General features: G+C 44.2%; 1 protein-coding gene across 1 annotated transcript in view; it reads right to left on the bottom strand.

Annotated features, from left to right (window-relative positions):
* Positions 1 to 18,719, bottom strand: part of DCC (DCC netrin 1 receptor) — a 456,614-nt gene that overhangs the window by 294,329 nt on the left and 143,566 nt on the right. The window contains exons 4-5 of the mRNA XM_048503204.1: positions 3,832 to 3,980; positions 2,108 to 2,246 (exon numbers count right to left, since the gene is read on the bottom strand). Coding sequence (XP_048359161.1) covers positions 2,108 to 2,246; positions 3,832 to 3,980 — 288 coding nt within the window. The remainder of the gene's footprint in view (positions 1 to 2,107; positions 2,247 to 3,831; positions 3,981 to 18,719) is intronic.

The following is an 18,719-nucleotide window of genomic DNA, read 5'->3' as shown; positions in this document are numbered from 1 at the left end:
CATGGCTCCAGGCTCTGGATTTAAGTATCCACAGATTTGAACATGCTAAGAATTAGGCAGGTAGAAGATAAGTGCACTTCACGGGCTTTGCTTGTTGCAATCATTTCTGTTACTGGGATCTACCTCCATTTTCTTTTATATGCCACTTGCTATCTGGCCTGATGATATCTAAAAATGGATTCAGGGGGATCACTGCTGTTTATTATAAGCTGTGCCTATTCACAGATCTAGGCCTGTCGCTTGGGCCTCTAGTGCCACAGAAGTTTTCTCTTGACCATTTTTGCTCCAGTAGAATTAAAACTTCTGGAACGCTTTTGGAGGAGAACATTCCTGACACCTGCTTGAATAATAATCATCCTTTCCCTCAATTGATCACAATCTGGGAGCCAAAGTTCGCTGCCTGGGTGACAGGCCTCCTCTTCAAAGGTGGAATCCAATCTCCATAAATTATGCACAAAGTTAACGTTTCAGCTAATGTTTTTTGTTTTTTTTTTATAATTCTATTCATGAGGTACTTTTGTTCCGCCAAGGTCTGTTTTGTATCACAAAAGATCTCTCTCAATTAGATGGATTGGAGCAAGTGGCACTTGAAAACATATTGTGGAAATGCCAACTTGAGGAGCAACAGAGCAGAGCCCCGAGTGAGACCATTATATGGAAAGTGAACTTTTTGCAAATGTAATGAACCCCGCTGCTCCCTACTGAACCTGTATAAGTTGAACCAGTGATCTCAGGTCAAGCGTGTTGACGATTTGTTTGCATGAGAATTTTCCTATCGTCTTACAATTAAAGCTCCCTTCACAGACAAGAATCAAACTCTGGCCTTTTCTGCACATGCCACTTATGCCATTTCGAAGATGTTTTCGAGCCCAATGTTTACAACAAAGTTTGTCTGCACTACCCTTCTCAAAATGCTGCTTCCTGGCTGCCAGTTTTTCCTTCCACGCACGTGCTCTAGTGATACTTCATGGCATCACTGATTCATTGATACCAAAAATGGAGGGAAAAACAAAAAAACACCAGAAGTAATAAAATTTAAGAAGAGAACATAAGAACATAAGAACAAGCCAGCTGGATCAGACCAGAGTCCATCTAGTCCAGCTCTCTGCTACTCGCAGTGGCCCACCCACCAGGTGCCATTGGGAGCTCACATGCAGGATGTGAAAGCAATGGCCTTCTGCAGCTGTTGCTCCCGATCACCTGGTCTGCTAAGGCATTTGCAATCTCAGATCAAAGAGGATCAAGACTGGTAGCCATAAATCGACTTCTCCTCCATAAATCTGTCCAAGCCCCTTTTAAAGCTATCCAGGTTAGTGGCCATCACCACCTCCTGTGGCAGCATATTCCAAACACCAATCACATGTTGCGTGAAGAAGTGTTTCCTTTTATTAGTCCTAATTCTTCCCCCCAGCATTTCCAATGTATGCCCCCTGGTTCTAGTATTGTGAGAAAGAGAGAGAAATTTCTCTCTGTCAACATTTTCTATCCCATGCATAATTTTATAGACTTCAATCATATCCCCCCTCAGACGTCTCCTCTCCAAACTAAAGAGTCCCAAACGCTGTAGCCTCTCCTCGTAAGGAAGGTGCTCCAGTCCCTCAATCATCCTCGTTGCCCTTCTCTGCACTTTTTCTATCTCTTCGATATCCTTTTTGAGATGTGGCGACCAGAACTGAACACAGTACTCCAAGTGCGGTCGCACCACAACTTTATATAAGGGCATGACAATCTTAGCAGTTTTATTCTCAATTCCTTTCCTAATTATCCCCAGCATAGAGTTTGCCTTTTTCACAGCTGCCATGCATTGAGTTGACATTCCCATGGAACTATCAATTAAGATGCCCAAATCCCTTTCCTGGTCTGTGACTGATAGCACTGACCCTTGTAGCGTGTATGTGAAGTTTGGATTTTTTACCCCTATGTGCATCACTTTACATTTTTACAAGAGGGGGCGAAGCTGTGAGGTGAGGGACCAAAAAAATGGCAGAGCAAGAACTGAAATGGAGGTTTAGTGACCACATGGACCTTAGTGAGGGACATCAACTGTGAAGTCTACTCTATAGCAGCTCTCTCCACCTATGGGTACTTATGTTTAGCTCTGTCTTACCATCTGAAAGCGTCCTGACAGTCAGGTCTTCAGAAGATACTCCAGGTCCATAACGATTGTAAGCCAGAAATCGTATGGTGTATTCGGTGAACTTTTTTAGCCCTTCCAGCTTGTAGGATAAGCCATTCACCTCTATATTCTAGGCACAAAGAGAAACAATACCAGCATTACTGCACAGAAATATTACACGGGCCGAAACATCATCCCAACGGTCGAAAGAGCCATTTCATTTTCTAAAAGCCGGTTTGGTGTAAAGCACTCAATCCACCACGCTCCACTCCCCACAGCTGATAACTCACGGTTATTATCCTGGATAAATAACCCCTGTTTTTTTATGGGCAGGGAATTGTTAACCACACATGTCTATGACTGTATCCAGACTCTATCATAAAGGGCTTACTTATTTCATTTGTAACCTGTCTTTTTCCATCTTGGGAGAAGATCACTCTTTAAAGAAGCCGATTGTAGAAGGGCTTACTAGAATCTGAACCAGACAGAGACAGAAGCAGGGACAGTAATAGAAGGAGGTTAGTGGATGCCAATTTGGGCATTTTTTAAAAAAAGATGGACTTTTCTATTTGCCACCCTACAGCTCTCAATGTAAGGCTGGACACACTCAGACAAAGCCGGTTCTATAGAAAGGAACGGACTTTATTAAACTGTATCGCCCTAACTACAGGGTGCTGGAACTGAGGGTTTGTGCCCTCAGTTTTAGTATATGTAGTGGTCTCCCATTGTTCTGTTTTCCCGCCAGGGAGTTTCAGCGGGGACTGTTGCATTATGGGATTTGTAGTTTCGTAGATACTCATTAACAGAATGTGACCATATTTCCAATATTCCAGCATTTTTACTAGGTTTTTTTGGGGGGGTGGAGCCTGGGGAGGGTGGGGCCTGGGCAGGGGAGGGAGCTTGGCAAATGTAATACCATAGAGTCTACCCCCCCCCCCCGAAGCTAATGTGCACTTCTGGATAACTGATTTTGGTCATCCTGAGATCTGCTGTAATCCCAGGAGATCTCCAGATCCCAACCAGAGGTTGGGAAACCTAATTTTTGCCTAATGTCAGGATGCCATTGAGGAGGGGGGAATTGCTGGGGAGAGCTTGAGCTTTGCGGGTGCTGTTTTATCTGTTTCCCTGGCCTTGGAGCTCAGCGGCTGGGACGGGCCTTCAGGCTGAACTTTTGCTAACTGTCTTGGTTCACATGTGGGGGGGTGGGAATTTGCTGCAACATATTATCAACTGGTTCTGGTGTGTTTTCCAGGCTGTGTGGCCCTGGTCTGGTAAGTTTTGTTTACAATTTTACTTTTGTTTCTTTTTTAAGTTGACTTTATTGTTTGTTTGTTTTTAAAAAAATATGGGTTAAATCTATCAACCTCAACAAGCTTCCAACATATCTCTTTGCAAAGTGATTCCAGGCGTCATGCCGTTTTTGCAGGCTTGGTCTTCAAAACTACATGCGATGGAAAGGTCATCCCAAATGACAGAACAAAAAGTGAAGGGTTTCATTTGTCTCTCTGCTGGAGAGCCATACAGGGGTTTTGCCTTGTACATAACTCTGGGCCACTGTTCCTTCTAGGGCTCCCAACAGATGCACCACACAGCCCAAAAGTGGCAGCGTTAACAACATTACAGGATGCAACACCAAAATGTAATAGATCAGATGAAGTAATGGATCTGGCACCCAGGTACGTTTGGCAGAATATAACATTCCCTGATTTTCTCACCTGTTCTTTTCCAGTAGCTATTTCGGTACAGTATAACCTATAGCCTTCGACTGGGCCATTTGCATAGGCTGGTGGTTCCCATGTAATAAGAATTGAGGTAGGTGAGGTAGATACAGCCCGCAGGTTTTCCACCGGTCCAGGGATTTGCACTGTATTAAAATAAAAGAGAGGTCTGTTATGCCCCCACAGAGGTCTTTGTTATTTCCCCATTAAGCTTTAGTTTCCCCATAGTTAGCATGGTTTTAGTTCTTTGTAAAGTCTTCTAAGGGAGGGTATTTTAGTTAGCCCCTGTCCCTTTAAGACATTTCCCAATAGGCAGTTTCTTTTCTTTACCCAACAATCCCCTGTTTTAGTTCTAGTCAGTCAGTCTGAGAGAGGTGTTAACAGTAGTTGGAAACTGGAATATTCGTGACATCCATATGAATATATGGTGGTCTATAGAGTACAAGTCAAGTTTAATAGCAGTTAGAACTAGAAAAAAGACTGAAAGAGCTGAAAGGAAGCAAGACACAGTGGACTTTCCTAAAGCAACCAAGAGACGACACAGTCTACAACTTCAAACATGCTCAAGACGAGCAAGTACTCTGACTTAGATAGACCCAAGGGAGGAGTTAGGGTCTTGTTTCTCTCCAGTAATAAACCCATTGTAAGAACTGTTGAACCTGGCTTGTCCCTCCCCCACTCTGTCCTAGCCAAGTACAGGGCACCTCAAACAGATTCACGGGGGGGGGGGGGGCAGAACAAGGTCTAAATTACCATGTTCAATCAAATGAACTGTGATGAAGCACTACACAATAAATGCCTTATTTTTACAATGGCTCACAGAAACCGATTACTTTGATCCATTCTCCAAGAATAAGGCAAGGCACAATCCGTTAAGGTTACATGGGCATTCCCCGTTAAGGAAATAACAACTGAGGCATCCTAAAAGAAGTCACTGACATTAGGAAGTGTGCAAACATTTCCCCAGCATGATTGGCAGGGGGGAAAGCAGCAGACAGATGTTGAGGTATTAAGAACATAAGAGGCCTGTTGGTTGAGACTAGTGTCTTTTCTCTGTGATGTTTTAATGTACACCTGGAACCTCGGCTGAAGAGAAAGCTAACTGCATCCCACAACAAATGGGAGGGATAGGGAATACGGGGTGGGAATACGGGGAGTGCACGTGATGTCACTGCCATTGCTACATCACTTCTGGGTGTCACCCATAAGTGACAAAGGGTAGCTCTAGGAATCACTGGAAATTCTATGGTAGAACAAACCATAGAGTTTCTGGCGAGTCTTAGAGTTACCCGAAAGTGACGTAGCAATGTTGATGACATTGCTGTTTCATTTTTTTTAATCACAATGGGGCTTGCCAGTGGGAGACCTCCTTCCATAGTGGGAGACCTGCCAGGTCCATCTACTCTCCATTTTTCAAGTAGTCTTCTGGTGTTCCTGGATCTGGTCATATCACCAAACATCTAGCAAAACCCCAAGCCTGCACATATTTCAGATACATCTGGACTGGCTTTCGGATTATTAGGGCTATTTTAATGTTATTTTATTTTATCTTATTATTCATTCATTCATTCATTCATGCATTCATGCATTCATGCATTTATTTATTTATTTTGTATACCGCCCTACCCCTGGAGGGCTCTGGGCAGTGCACAACATAATTTCCTCATACAACATATACAAACAAAACCCCATTAAAATTAGATTCAGTTAGTTTAAAACACAGCGGTAATTAACAAAGATGGCGTCAGCGATAAACCCCAATTAAAACCCTCCCAGAGAGAGGGGGGGAAGACAAAACAGGAAAGTGGGTCCCCCAGATGGCAAAGGAACTCCAAGTGGGAGGAATAAAAGGGAGGGGGCACTTCAGTGGCTGGACACTCCAAAAGCCCGGTGGAACAACTCAGTCTTACAGGCCCTGCGGAACTCACCAAGAGTTTTGAGTTCTATATGGCTATATCCCCGCTCCCAAAGTTTATGAGGAGTAGGAGGCTATAAATGGAGAGCGCTATGTAAATAAATGGGTGGAATGGGCACCAGAAGACCCCTAAGAGGATTCTGAGTACCTCAGTGCACATTATGGCAAAGAAAGACAGCTTCAGCATCGTTTGCATTACTAATTCCCTTCTTCTGTACAGCCGTTACATGCAAAAGCAGAAATCAATGAAAAGCTGACAGTCCCGTGTCATACAAAACCAACATAGATGGACTTTAAAAGCCATTTAATATTAATACCCAGTTGTGAAATCAATACAATTAGAAAGTTTTTTCCCCACCCTCCAATTCCCCAGACTCTCTGTTTCATTACAAGACTGACAGTTAAACTAATACGCTTTACTCTTTCGCGCGCCGAACAGTCTTCAGTAATCCCTGATTCCCAGCGTTAAATAAGAGTTTGGTGAAAATAAACATTTGTGGTTAGCTTCCCCCTCTCCTTTTAAAGTTCCTTTCGGTTTAAAGACCCATTTCAGAACTTTGCAAACCATCCATTAGACTGTACTCTCTCCTCAGCCAGTGGCGGGATTCAAATAATTTAACAACTGGTTCCGGTGATGGGATTTAAATAAATCATGGCACTGGAATCAACGAGGCCCGTAATTGCGACAGGGGACAGGGCATTAGTGAGCTCCAGAATAGAGAGCATGCACGGCCCTGGGCGGCTGAACGGCCAAGCCTTACCACCCGGCAATGTTGTGCGACACGCACATGGGCAAAAGGGGTGGTGTAAGCTCCCTATATATTTGGCAGCATGCGGTTGCTTCGGCCTCTTTTGTCACCTTAGCAAACTGACCCATCCACCCTCCCTGTTTTGGGAGGGTGTTTCTTGGCTACTACAAGTCACAGCTCTGGCGGTTTGGGCAGAGGAGTGGATCCTTGTGGGGAGACTGAGCTTACACACCTCCCCACAGCTGGGGGCCTCCAACGGAGGCTTGGGGTGTCGTGCTCATGGCGCATGCCGCAGAGGCCTCTGCAATCGAGCCCGAAACCCCAGCAGTTAGGGGGCCAAAATAGGGCAAGCACCTGGTGGCCCGGTACCTTTCGGTCCTCCCCAGTAGGGATTGGGGTTGTTGAAGAAACATAACATACAAACAATCTACAGACCCACTAAGAAAATTCAACCATTGCTACGTTCAGCAAAGGATAAGAGGGATCCTCTAGCTACTGCAGGAGTCTACCGAATACCATGTAGCTGTGGACAAGTCTACATAGGAACCACCAAACACAGCACTCAGACACGAATTAAAGAACACGAAAGGCACTGCAGACTATTTCACCCAGAAAAATCAGCAATAGCAGAACACTTGATAAACCAACCTGGACACAGAAATTCTGGACCACTCTGACAACCGCTACGTCAGACTACACAGAGAAGCCATTGAAATTCACAAGCATATGGACAACTTCAATAGGAAGGAAGAAACCATGAAAATGAACAGAATTTGGCTGCCAGTGTTGAAAAACTCTAGAATCAAGACAGTGACTAATCAGCTCCACACAAACACAGGACAACTATAGACAATAGCAACCAAGGAAACAAAGACCAGGATACCAGGTGAGCTCCCAAAGGCACCTGGTGGGCCACTGCGAGTAGCAGAGAGCTGGACTAGATGGACTTTGGTCTGATCCAGCTGGCTTGTTCTTATGTTCTTATGTTCTATTCAGATGCATTCACCTATTGACCTTGCTAGCTTCATTGTCACTCCCAGGCTACAGACTTCTTTGTGACTCACATACCAGGCTACTCTATTCAGAGGGCCTCACCTTTTGACCTCACAGCATATATACTCCACTTGCTTTCCATTCCTACTATCAGATCCTCTGAAGATGCCAGCCACAGATGCAGGCGAAACATCAGGAGAGAATGCTGCTAGAACACGGCCATACAGCCCGGAAACCATACAGCACCCCATTGGGGTTGTTGCCGGGGTCAGCCATGGATGCTGATCGGCTGCTACGATGTGCTCCTCTTGCTCGTTCAGCTTCAACATTAATAAAGGGCTGCAGCCCAATTTAATCCAAAAAGTGTCCTGTGGTTATTCACCTGGAAGCTCTGACATTGGCAGCAATTTAACAACTGTTTGTTTACAAGCACCATTTTAACAACCGGTTCTGCCGAAGTGGTGCGAATCTGCTGAATCCCATCACTGTCCTCAGCCAAAGTCAACCGCTACTCAAAGGGAAAGAGTCACACATAAGTAACCCCACTGCCCTTGTGACAATAATCGTGAGATGGCAGACATTCTCCATCTGCATTGTAGAACTTTTTCTTCCACTAGCCAGTTGGGCAAACCTGGTGAATATCTGATGGCTTTCAACTGGTTAACAGTCCCTTGTGACAGCTAGTGAGGGAATTGTTAGAAATTTGAAGGCTGGATTTGGTTTTCAACATCCTGGCGTCAGCAACGATTCTGATGGCTAAAAAATGGAGAAAACCCAAACCAGGACCTCAAAACCTGAGTTAGACCCAATGGAAGTCAGTTTCAGGTTGCTTGCTCAAGGTTGACTTAGCCTTCCATCCTTCTGAGGTTGGTGAAATGAGTACACAGCTTGCTAGGGGTACAGTAAGTCAGTTTCAGGTTGCTTGCTCAAGGTTGACTTAGCCTTCCATCCTTCTGAGGTTGGTGAAATGAGTACACAGCTTGCTAGGGGTACAGTGTAGACAACTGGGGAAAACAGTGGCAAAGTACTCCATAATCAAAGTCTGTCTAGTAAACACTGGGATGTGATGTCACCCCATGGGTCAGTAGGCTGATATCACTTCAAAAGAATAAGAAGGAAGAAGAAATACATTGTTTGAAGAATATTTAAAGTGTGCTTCATGGATTAAACAGATGCAATTAGAATGATAATGAACCTGGCAACACAGAGCTCATCAAAGTGCCGCTGACCACATGGACACAGAAAATGGCAGGTAATACTGTATATACTTGTGTATAAGTTGAGTTTTTCAGCCCTTTTTGGGTGCTGAAAAAAGCCCGCCCTCGACTTATACGTGAGTCAATAAGCTTTCCCAGTTTTTTGTGGTAAAATTAGGTGCCTCGACTTATATGCGGGTCGACTTATACACGAGTATATACGGTAATCCAACATGGGCATATCAGTATGAGAAACAATAATAATGCAGAACAACAACTTCATTTTTATGAGTCAGACCATACTGGGGGAAAGATGGAAAGATCTCAGTGGGACAAGCGACCTTCTGAAACACCCCACAGCCTTCTTCCCATTGCTGATCTGCATCTCTGGAATCACCACAAGTCTAGCATCAATAGTGTGTGATGGTATGCTTTCAGAGTCTAGCAGAGGCATAGCTAGACCACTCTGGCTTTTGTGCCCGCCCCCCGCGATGTCCCCCCACCCCCTGCACCCCCGCGGTGCCCCTCACCCCCATGCCGCACCCCCGCACCCCCCACCCCACTTACTTTTAGGAAAGGAGCAGGCTGGAGAAGAAGGCCAAAAGTCTGCCTGCATTGCCTGGGCCTGATGGGAACTACATTTCCCAGGAGCCCCTGGGAAATGTAGTTCCCATCAGGCCCAAGCAACGCAGGCAGGCTTCCAGCCTGCTCCATTCCTAAAAGTTAGTGAGGTGGTGCGCTCGGGGGCCACTGTGGGGGGCACCATGGGGGGGCGCAGGGAGGGCACCGCAGGGGGGCATGGGGGGAGGGGGAGGGGATTTTTCTACCCCCATGTGACTAGAAATGGTACACCCGGTGCGTTGGGCACCCCCCTGTCCCCTGGTGGCTTTGCCACTGGAGTCTAGTGATGCTACCTTTGGGTTGGGAATTACCTGGAGATCTTCAAGGTGGATGCAGCCATTTTCTCCAGGGGAACTGCCCTCCATTGTCTGGGGATCAGTTGTAATAGAGAGAGATCTCCAGGCCCTGCTGAAAATTGGCGAACCCAGCTTGCAAAACTCAGTTTATAGCCTACCTCACAAATCATGGCTGGTTCTACCCACCATACACTGGCAGCCCCACGTGGCAGATAGACCCATGAATGTCCAAATCAAACTGGAAATTAAAGGACATGTTTTACTCTAGTACATCAATTTCTATGAGTGCTCTCTGCATCCAGATTCAGCCCCAAACAGAGGTGTAGCAAGGGGGGAAAGTGCCAGGTACACTGGTGCCCCATCCTCCCCCAGAACACCCCCTCCCTGCCCCGGAACACCCCCAGAAAGCCACCACCACACCCTGGAACACCCTCGCCACACCCACACAGGGGCGCACACCCGGTGCAACGTGCACCCCCTGTCCCCTTGAAGCTACGCCTCTGGCCCGAAACCTCATATCTGTCTCTCATTAGTGGCAGCTAAGTCAAGAGGCATAGGGACATGCCCTTCCTCCTAAAGAATGGCGCATCCCACGCCCACTGGTTTTGACCCACAATGCAGTGGAGCTTCCACATACATTCAAGAGATCCTCAAGGGAAAACGGTGACTGCATCGTGCGTTGTTGCAAGCATTAACTCGAAAACACTGAAGGATGCTATTTCATCTTTTTTTAAAAAAAAAAAGACACGTAAGCTGGCAATTTCCTCTGTGACTACAGTTCGTTTTACCTTTGAAGAAAGAGGCAAGCTCGCACACTCACTTAGCTCTAATAATGAAATGCCACCAACAGTTGTCGTCTCTCTCTTTCATTATGTGACACTTCCCCCTTTCAACAGCCAGTCCTTGTCTGGAATCATCACAATGAAAACATCGCTGATGTAACCTATTTACAAAGCCATTTGCTCTTATTGATAATAGAGAGCATCTTTTGATAGTTTGCGATTCCCCTTCTCTCCTCTCCACTTGTCTCCTCGCAGTTAATAGCTTTAATGGCATTTCTATAAAATCAGTTTCCAGGGTGTGTGGGGTGATGTGACTTAAAAACTGTTTTTTAAATAAAGCTCGGAGCAATGTAATTATTAACATAATGAAATCCCTGCTTCCTCTCTCTGAAAGTGTTTTGAAGACATGACAGGTGTTTGGCATGGGGGGAAAAACTCCCGACAACAATAGTGGTAACAGGAATAAGTCAGTGCGCACACAACTTTGCTGCTGATTCAAACAGGAATGAAATAATCCCTGTGTGCTTTACATAGCTGCAATTTCTACCCCTCAGATATCTCTGCAGTGGTTTGATTATAGAGCCGAGGAAGAAGATCCATATTTTTAAGGCACAAGGGTCTTGGCTTGTGGTTCTTAGCCTGAGGTGCACAGACTAAAGTCCAGACATTCCACATGAGGATTGGAGGAAGTATCCACAAGTACAGGAGAGGAAGGGACATACCGTATATACTTGAATATAAGTCAAAATTTTCAGCACTTTTTTTGTGCTGAAAAGGGCCCCTCGACTTATACGCGAGTGAGGTGTATTTTAAAAAATATGTTAGGGTTTTTACTTTGTCGGCCTCCAGGGGGTGCAGTTTTTAGGCTAGCAGCACCAAAATTTCAGGCTATCATCAGGTGACACTGCTGATGATCCTGATGATACCAGCCAGGTTTGGTGAAGTTTGGTTCAGGGGGTCCAAATTATGGACCCCCAAAGGGGGTGCTCCCATCCCTCATTGTTTCCAATGGGAGCTAATACTAGATGGGGCTACATTTTGAGGGTCCATAACTTTGGACCCCTTGAGCCAAACTTCACTAAACCCGGAGGGTATCATCAGGATAATCTCTTGCTGATACCAACCAGGTTTGGTGGAGTTTGGTTCAGGGGGTCCAAAGTTATAGATCCCTAAATTGCGTGCTCCCATCCCTCATTGTTTCCAATGGAAGCTAATAGTAGATGGGGCTACCCTTTTGAAGGTCCATAACTTTGGACCCCCTGAACCAAACTTCACCAAACCTGGGTGGTATCATCAGGAGGACCTCCTAAAGATACTGTGAAATGTTGGTACTGCTAACCTAAAGATTCCTCCCCTGACAGGCATCCTCAATTTTTCCCCAGATTCTCCCTTTAAATCACCCCCTCCCCTTCTGAGTGGATTTAAAGGGAGAAACAGGGTTTACAGAGCTAGTTTACTGTTTTTCTTTGAAATAAATATGCAAAAACATTTAACCTACTGATGCCTCAATTAATGCACTTTTATTGGTATCTATTTTTATTTTTGAAATTTACCAGTAGCTGCTGCATTTCCCACCCTCCACTTATACACGAGTGAATAAGTTTTCCCAGTTTTTTGTGGTAAAATTAGGTGCCTCTCGACTTATATCTTGCGCGGATTCGAGCTTATACCACAGTAATATACGGTACCAATCACACATCTGAAATCTCAAAACTGACCCATATCTGTCCAGAACAAACATTGTTGGACAGCTCTGACATCAACATATCAAGATTGTAGCCCTGGACTGGATAATTTTTTTTCCTGTGGTTGGTAGCATACTGCATGTGGGGAACTTCTTAGCGATTATGGGGGCGATCTGTATTTGTACAAAGTATTATTTCAGCACAGTTGGGAGCTAGTGCCCAATTATGACCCAGTTTCTAACCTGGCTTTCTAGTGATTGAAAGAGCAGTAGTAAATCCATTTTCCTGGACAATCCACAATGGGTATTGGCTCAGATGCTGCCTCCTGCTGCATGGCCAGATCTAAGCTGAACAGTTCCTACAATACTGGCAAGATCCCAGTCTAGCCTGAACTTGTCCAATCTGGGAAGCTAAGCAGGTTTGGCCCTGGTTAGTAGTTGGATGGGAGACCACCAAGGAATACCAGTCAGTATGCAGAGAAAGTCAGTGACAAACCACCTCTGTTCCTTGCTGACCTTGGAAACCCTGTGACATAAATCAGGTACAACTTGATAGAACCACACGTACACTGAATCACGCAGGTTCATTAGATCTTGGAAGCTAAGCAGAGTTGGTATTGGTTAGTATTTGGATGGGAGATCACCAAGAAAATCCAGGGTCACTACACATAGGCAGGCAATGACAAGGTACCCCTGTTAGCCTCTTATCTTGAAAACCCTACTGAGTCACCTTAAGTCAGTTGTGTCAAGAGGACACTTTACATACCGTGCCCCAAGGAACAATGAGCGTGGTTTACTCCTGAGCTGTTTATATCTATCAGTTCACCTCAGTTCCAGGGTTCTGATTTCCACTGGTCTGGTAAGCACTGATTATGTGTCCCTGAAATGGTGACGTTCCAAACCATTCGTTTCACCAAAAAAGGAGCAGGGTTAGGGCCTTTAGGTAACCTTGGATTATTAAAGAAGAAGAAAACTTCCTCTGTTGATATACTCTTCCACACACATCATCTATAGCTTTATAAATCTCTATCATGTCTCTAATCTCTACTTAACAACAAAAAATCCAGATGTTTTGGGCTTTCTACGCAGGATAATAATACAATATCATGTACCACTAAGCTGATCTTCCTCGTTTTGAACATGCCAAGTTCTTCCTTCAGGGAGAGATTGAAACACATTACCTGATTCTTTGTCCGCATACCACATCAAATAAAACAGACTTATTCAGAAATAAAACAGATAACAGATTACTCTGTAGAAGGTGCTGTTTCCAAGTCTGGTTAGACACATAGTATACAGCAATCTATATATAAATATATAGTATTTTATGCTGTTGTTTTTATTAGTGCTGATATTCCACTAGTTAGAGCTGATATTTCACTAGTTAGAGAATTTCAAGGGAAATTAAAAGAATTTCAAAAAGAGGAACACATTTTCTCAGGAGACTCCGCATATCTCGTCAGAATGTATTTCCCCTGAAGGCCTTAATTGCAAACAATATGGCAGCTCTCGGTGAAGACAATCTGATACAATTGAATAATCTACACAACACAAGGTTAATATTTCACACTATTAAACAACGAATCCAGCTATGCCCTCGAGGAAACAACCAGGTTTTTATGCACGGTCACTTAAAACAAATGATCTTAATTTTGCTTTGTTGTCTTTTAATTTTTTTTGTATCTTGTTTTGGGTCTTTGTACTATGCCATGAAAGGTTATCTGTTATCTGTTATTTCACACTGATTATTTTTTTTTAAAGAAACATCTTATGAAAGAGGGGTGAAATGCCCCTCTAAAACCGCTGAACCCACTGCTACCCAGGAAAGAGATGAATAAAACCAATACATCAAGAAAATGTGGAATACATTTATCAGGGACCCCACATTTCACTGACTGAACTACACCAGCGATGATTACACTGATTCCAGCTCTGGTATTCAAAAGATAAGAAGTTCATTACCCTGGTGGCAGATTTAGGCTACTTCAGAGAGAGCCAGAGGAAGACAAATAGATTTCCATACCCGGCCATCACAAGGGACTTTTAGAATAATCTCAACAGCATCTGAAACAGTTTGTGCTCTTATGTGACGGGAGAGATGAGTTCAATTTTGCTTTATAGTAATTGCCAAATCTGTTCAGATTATGTCAGGCCAACAGTGTACAAAATACACCTCTGAACTACTCAAGGACTACTTAATCACAACCATCGTTGGATGGGACAAAGGGGAGAAACAGACCGTGGTCTTTCAGCACTTTTGAAGGGTGAAATATTTCATGCTGAGAACACAATTTGTCCCTTGTTTAGTGAACAACTTGCTTAAAAGCTAGACGATAAATCCTTCCTCGAGTAGAAAAGCTGGATTCAGTCATTTATTTAATATCATACCACAGTGAATCTTTGAATAGACCCAGCCAGGTTTTTTTCCCCTACAATCTTCTCAAAGTCTCTTCCTTATTATATCTCCACCTCAAAGGCGTAGCAAGGGGGGAAGTGCCTGGTGCACCGGTGCATCCTCCGCCCCATCCCACCCCGCCATGCCCCAATGCCCTCGCCACACCCCCACAGCGGCACGTGCCTGGTGCATCACGCCCCCTGTCCTTTTGGAGCTATGCCTCTGCTCCACCTAGATATTGTCCATGCCAGTCCCACGAATCCCATCATAGCTCTTTAGGTGATAAAAAAGGTACTCGCCTTCCTTTCGCACCAGTGGAAAAAGCAGTCGGATTCAACTAATTAAATCTACATACACTTGTCAGAAGAGCTTCAAGAATCAAATATTTAACTATGACTGGACAGTCCTCTGAACTGTCATTACAGAGCATGCATTAATCAGTCTATTTACATTTAATTTCAAAAAAATACAAGAGCAACCATAAGACATCAGGAATTGAAGCTGATGTGTACTTAACATACTAGAAACTTTAAAATGTGAGTGATGGTATAAAATGTACATTTATAATAAACAAAGATTGAGCCACCTTTAAATGCTGCTAGAACAGAGCCATACAGCCTGGAAACCACACAGCACCCCAGTGATTCCGGCTGTGAAAGCCTTCGACAATATATTAAACTTTAATTTGCACTCCTGCAGATTTCTTGCAAAAGCTGATGGTGGTATAAGTAGGCAGCAAAGATCTCGACCTTGCCAGGATTTTTTTTTTTTTGCTAAGCCAAAAGTCTGCTCTCGCTAATTCCCCACTCGAAAAGGACAGGCTCCCACCATTTGGGGTAATACTGCCATAGAAAGGCTTGTTACAACTACTTACTTATTTATTTATTTTATTTGTGTACTTCTTTCCCACCCATCACCTGAAGTCCCTGGGTGAGGACAAAGAGGGTAGGATTTTACTTCAAACACAACATTTATTGATTTTTAGGGTTGTCAGTCTCCAGGTGGTGGCTGGAGATCTCCTGGGATTGCAACTGATCTCCAGGAGACCTGGAGAAAATGGCCACTTTGGACAGTGGACTCAATGGCATTATACCCCATTGAAGTCCCTCCCCTCCTCAACCCCCATCTTCCTCAGGCTCCACCCCCAAAATCTCCAAGTATTTCCAAACTCAGGGATGGCAAGTAGCAACCCTATTTGTGGGTGATTCTCTCTTTAAACAATTGGCTGGTGAGCAGAGCTGTTAGGTTGCAAGGATGGTTTTAGAAGCCAATTGGATGGCGTAAAAAGGCACATGTGAAAACTTAATTATGCAGAACTGCATAGTTAAGTGGAGCAACATGCTGAACAGACATGAACAGATCACCAAATCATTAAACCAGTGGCTCTCAACCTTCCTAATGCTGCGACCCTTTAATACAGTTCCTCATGTTGTGGTGACCCTCAACCCTAACAGTTATCCATTTTACAGATGGAGAACACTGATGCACAGAGTCTTAGGCAACCCCTGTGAAAGGGTCGTTCGACCTTCAAAGGAGTCTCAACCCACAAGTTGAGAACCACTGCATCATTGAAAATGTTGGATTCAGCAAATCTCATCTGATCTCTGTGAGTGTCAGGAACAAAATTACTTGGAGCCTTTTGTCTATCCAAACTAATATATTTCATTTATTGTAGGAACTCCATTTCTGGATAGGATAAATATAGTTCCCTCAACTAGTCTATCTAGGATGGAGAGAGATGCAGAATCCATGTCCTGCCCTCATGATTACAAGATGAAGGGGTATGGAGAGAGGATGTAAAACAAGGAAGTTTCCCTGAGAGTAGGAATCTACTTATCAAAGGGATAGTATCAAAGCAATAGAGAAAGGTTGCACAGTGCCTTGACCCCTCTATCTCTCATATTCTCTAGTCAAATCCCCTTCTGAAGTCTAAGGTTAAGGGACAGTGCAAAGGCCTTCACTTCCAACAGAAAAATCAGGTCTATGTTCACAACTGGCACAGAGGACACAAGACGAACGAGTGAGCATTCGTGCATGCCTGTTGGTCTGACTCCAAATAAGGCAGCTTTCAGATATGTGTGTTGTGTGTGTGAGCTGCTTGTGATTTAAGATTTGCAAAGGTAGTTGACAAATGGAGCTTTGATTCTTGAGGTTAAGAGCGTAGGAGGTTAAGAGCTTGTGTATCTAATCTGGAGGAACCGAGTTTGATTCCCAGCTCTGCCGCCTGAGCTGTGGAGGCTTATCTGGGGAATTCAGATTAGCCTGTACACTCCCACACATGCCAGCTGGGTGACCTTGAGCTAGTCACAGCTTCTCAGAGCTCTCTCAGCCCCACCTACCTCATAGGGTGTTTGTTTTGAGGAGGGAAGGGCAAGGAGATTGTAAGCCCCTTTGAGTCTCCTGCAGGAGAGAAAGGGGGGGATATAAATCCAAACTCTTCTTCTTCTTCCTTGAGTTCTAAGGTGCTACAGGACTCAAATCTAGATCAATTGGTTTTTGAGATTCCCTGGTTGCTCTGATTTATTTGGGCAGTGGAGTCACCTGCTCTCTTCTCACCGGCACACATTTCTACTGAAGTCTCCTTGAACATAGGAAATGACTTCAGATTAAATGAGACCATTCAAGGTAACTATTTCCTCTGAGTGGCTGCAGGGTCTTTCACATCTGCTATTACCTGATCCTTCTTCCTGGAGATATTGGGGACTGAATGTTGGACCAGAGGTATAACAAGGGGGAAAAGCATCTGGTGCACTGGTGCGTCCTATGCCCCCGCCCCAGAATGCCCCCGTCCTGCCCCTGGAACACCCTCACCACACCCCCACAGGGGCAAGTGCATCACGCACCCCCTGGACCCCTTGGAACTATGCATTTGTGTGGGACTTTCTGCCTGAAAAACTGATTCTATCACTGTCTTTTCACACAATCCGTTCAACTTTTTAAAAAGCAGGACAGATTTCTATACCAGGCAGTCTTTGGAAAAGAATGCAAGGTTAATTAGTTTAAGACAATGCTTAAAATGGATGAACTGCTGGCAAAAAGATACAAGATTCTTGTCTAAAAAACAAGCTGTTCATTAATAATCAGGTGGCAGATTTTTTTCGGCTCCCCCCCCCATTCAAGAATATCTAGCTGCATAGAAGTTATTTTAAGAACAAGGGGACCTTTGCGTAATTACTCTGTACATTTTAATTACCGCGCTATTGCTGGTTTTGATGTTGTTGTGCTATTAGAATGGTGCCAGGTAACAATTTATCGGGAAAAGACATTGCAAAATATATACTATGGTTCATTAGTTCTGGAAACAATTCTTCCATGCAATAGATTACAATTACAATGAATGCCGAACACAATAGGTGGGGAATTCATGCAAAAGGAGATATTGCAGCCTTTTGGCAAATCTGATCTGCATTGACCCAGGAGGAAGAAGACAGTTTGTTGATTTTAAGAGCAGTTAAATTAAAAAAAAACTTTGAGAAGTTTCAGTACTAAGGGAAAAGTGATGGCTCCCTTCCTAACGGCAGAATTTAGTTCAGTAGATCTGATTTGGGGACAGGAGATCTCTTTGGGCTGCGAGAGGAAGATCTAGGTGCTATAACACTTTCACTGCCATCAAGCCACAGTTGACTGATGGGAAGCCTATGGGATTTTCAAGCGATCTTCAGAGGTAGTTTGCCATTGTCTGTTTCTGCATTACGACCCTAATATTCCTTGGTGGTCTCCCATCCAAACAGTAGCCACGGTCAGGATTGAGAGTCACACAGAAAGTTTCCATGGGATGACTGGGGGTTCAAACCTGGGTTTCCCAGGTCCTCATTGGAGACCAGAATCAGTTTACCACATTGGTTCCCATTCTACAACACTTGGCAGCACTTTTAGTGTGTCCCAGCTTCACACAATGTATTGAATTTATCTATATACTTTCTCCCCAATGGGGACACAAAATGGCTTCCATCATTTCCCTCTTTGTTTTATCCTCACAACAATGCGGAGAGGTTGGTTAGGCTGAGAATGTGTGACTGGCTCCAGATAACCCAGCAAATTTCCCTGGCAGAGTGAGGATTGGAAGCTGGGTTTCCTAAATCCTTGTCTGACATTGTAATCGCTACATCATGCTGTGTTACAATTACTTTATACATGTCATAATATATTTAAAAAGAGTAAAAGTTCACAAAAAAGGTCATCTGCTGAGTTAGCAGAAGTTTGCAAAACCCAGAGGACGGAGACAGTCAATCTAAGGGCAAAAGTAGCAAAAAT

This window comes from Sphaerodactylus townsendi, linkage group LG07 (assembly GCF_021028975.2).
Source record: "Sphaerodactylus townsendi isolate TG3544 linkage group LG07, MPM_Stown_v2.3, whole genome shotgun sequence".
NCBI lineage: Eukaryota > Metazoa > Chordata > Lepidosauria > Squamata > Sphaerodactylidae > Sphaerodactylus > Sphaerodactylus townsendi.
This window is presented reverse-complemented; position numbering and strand designations above follow the sequence as displayed.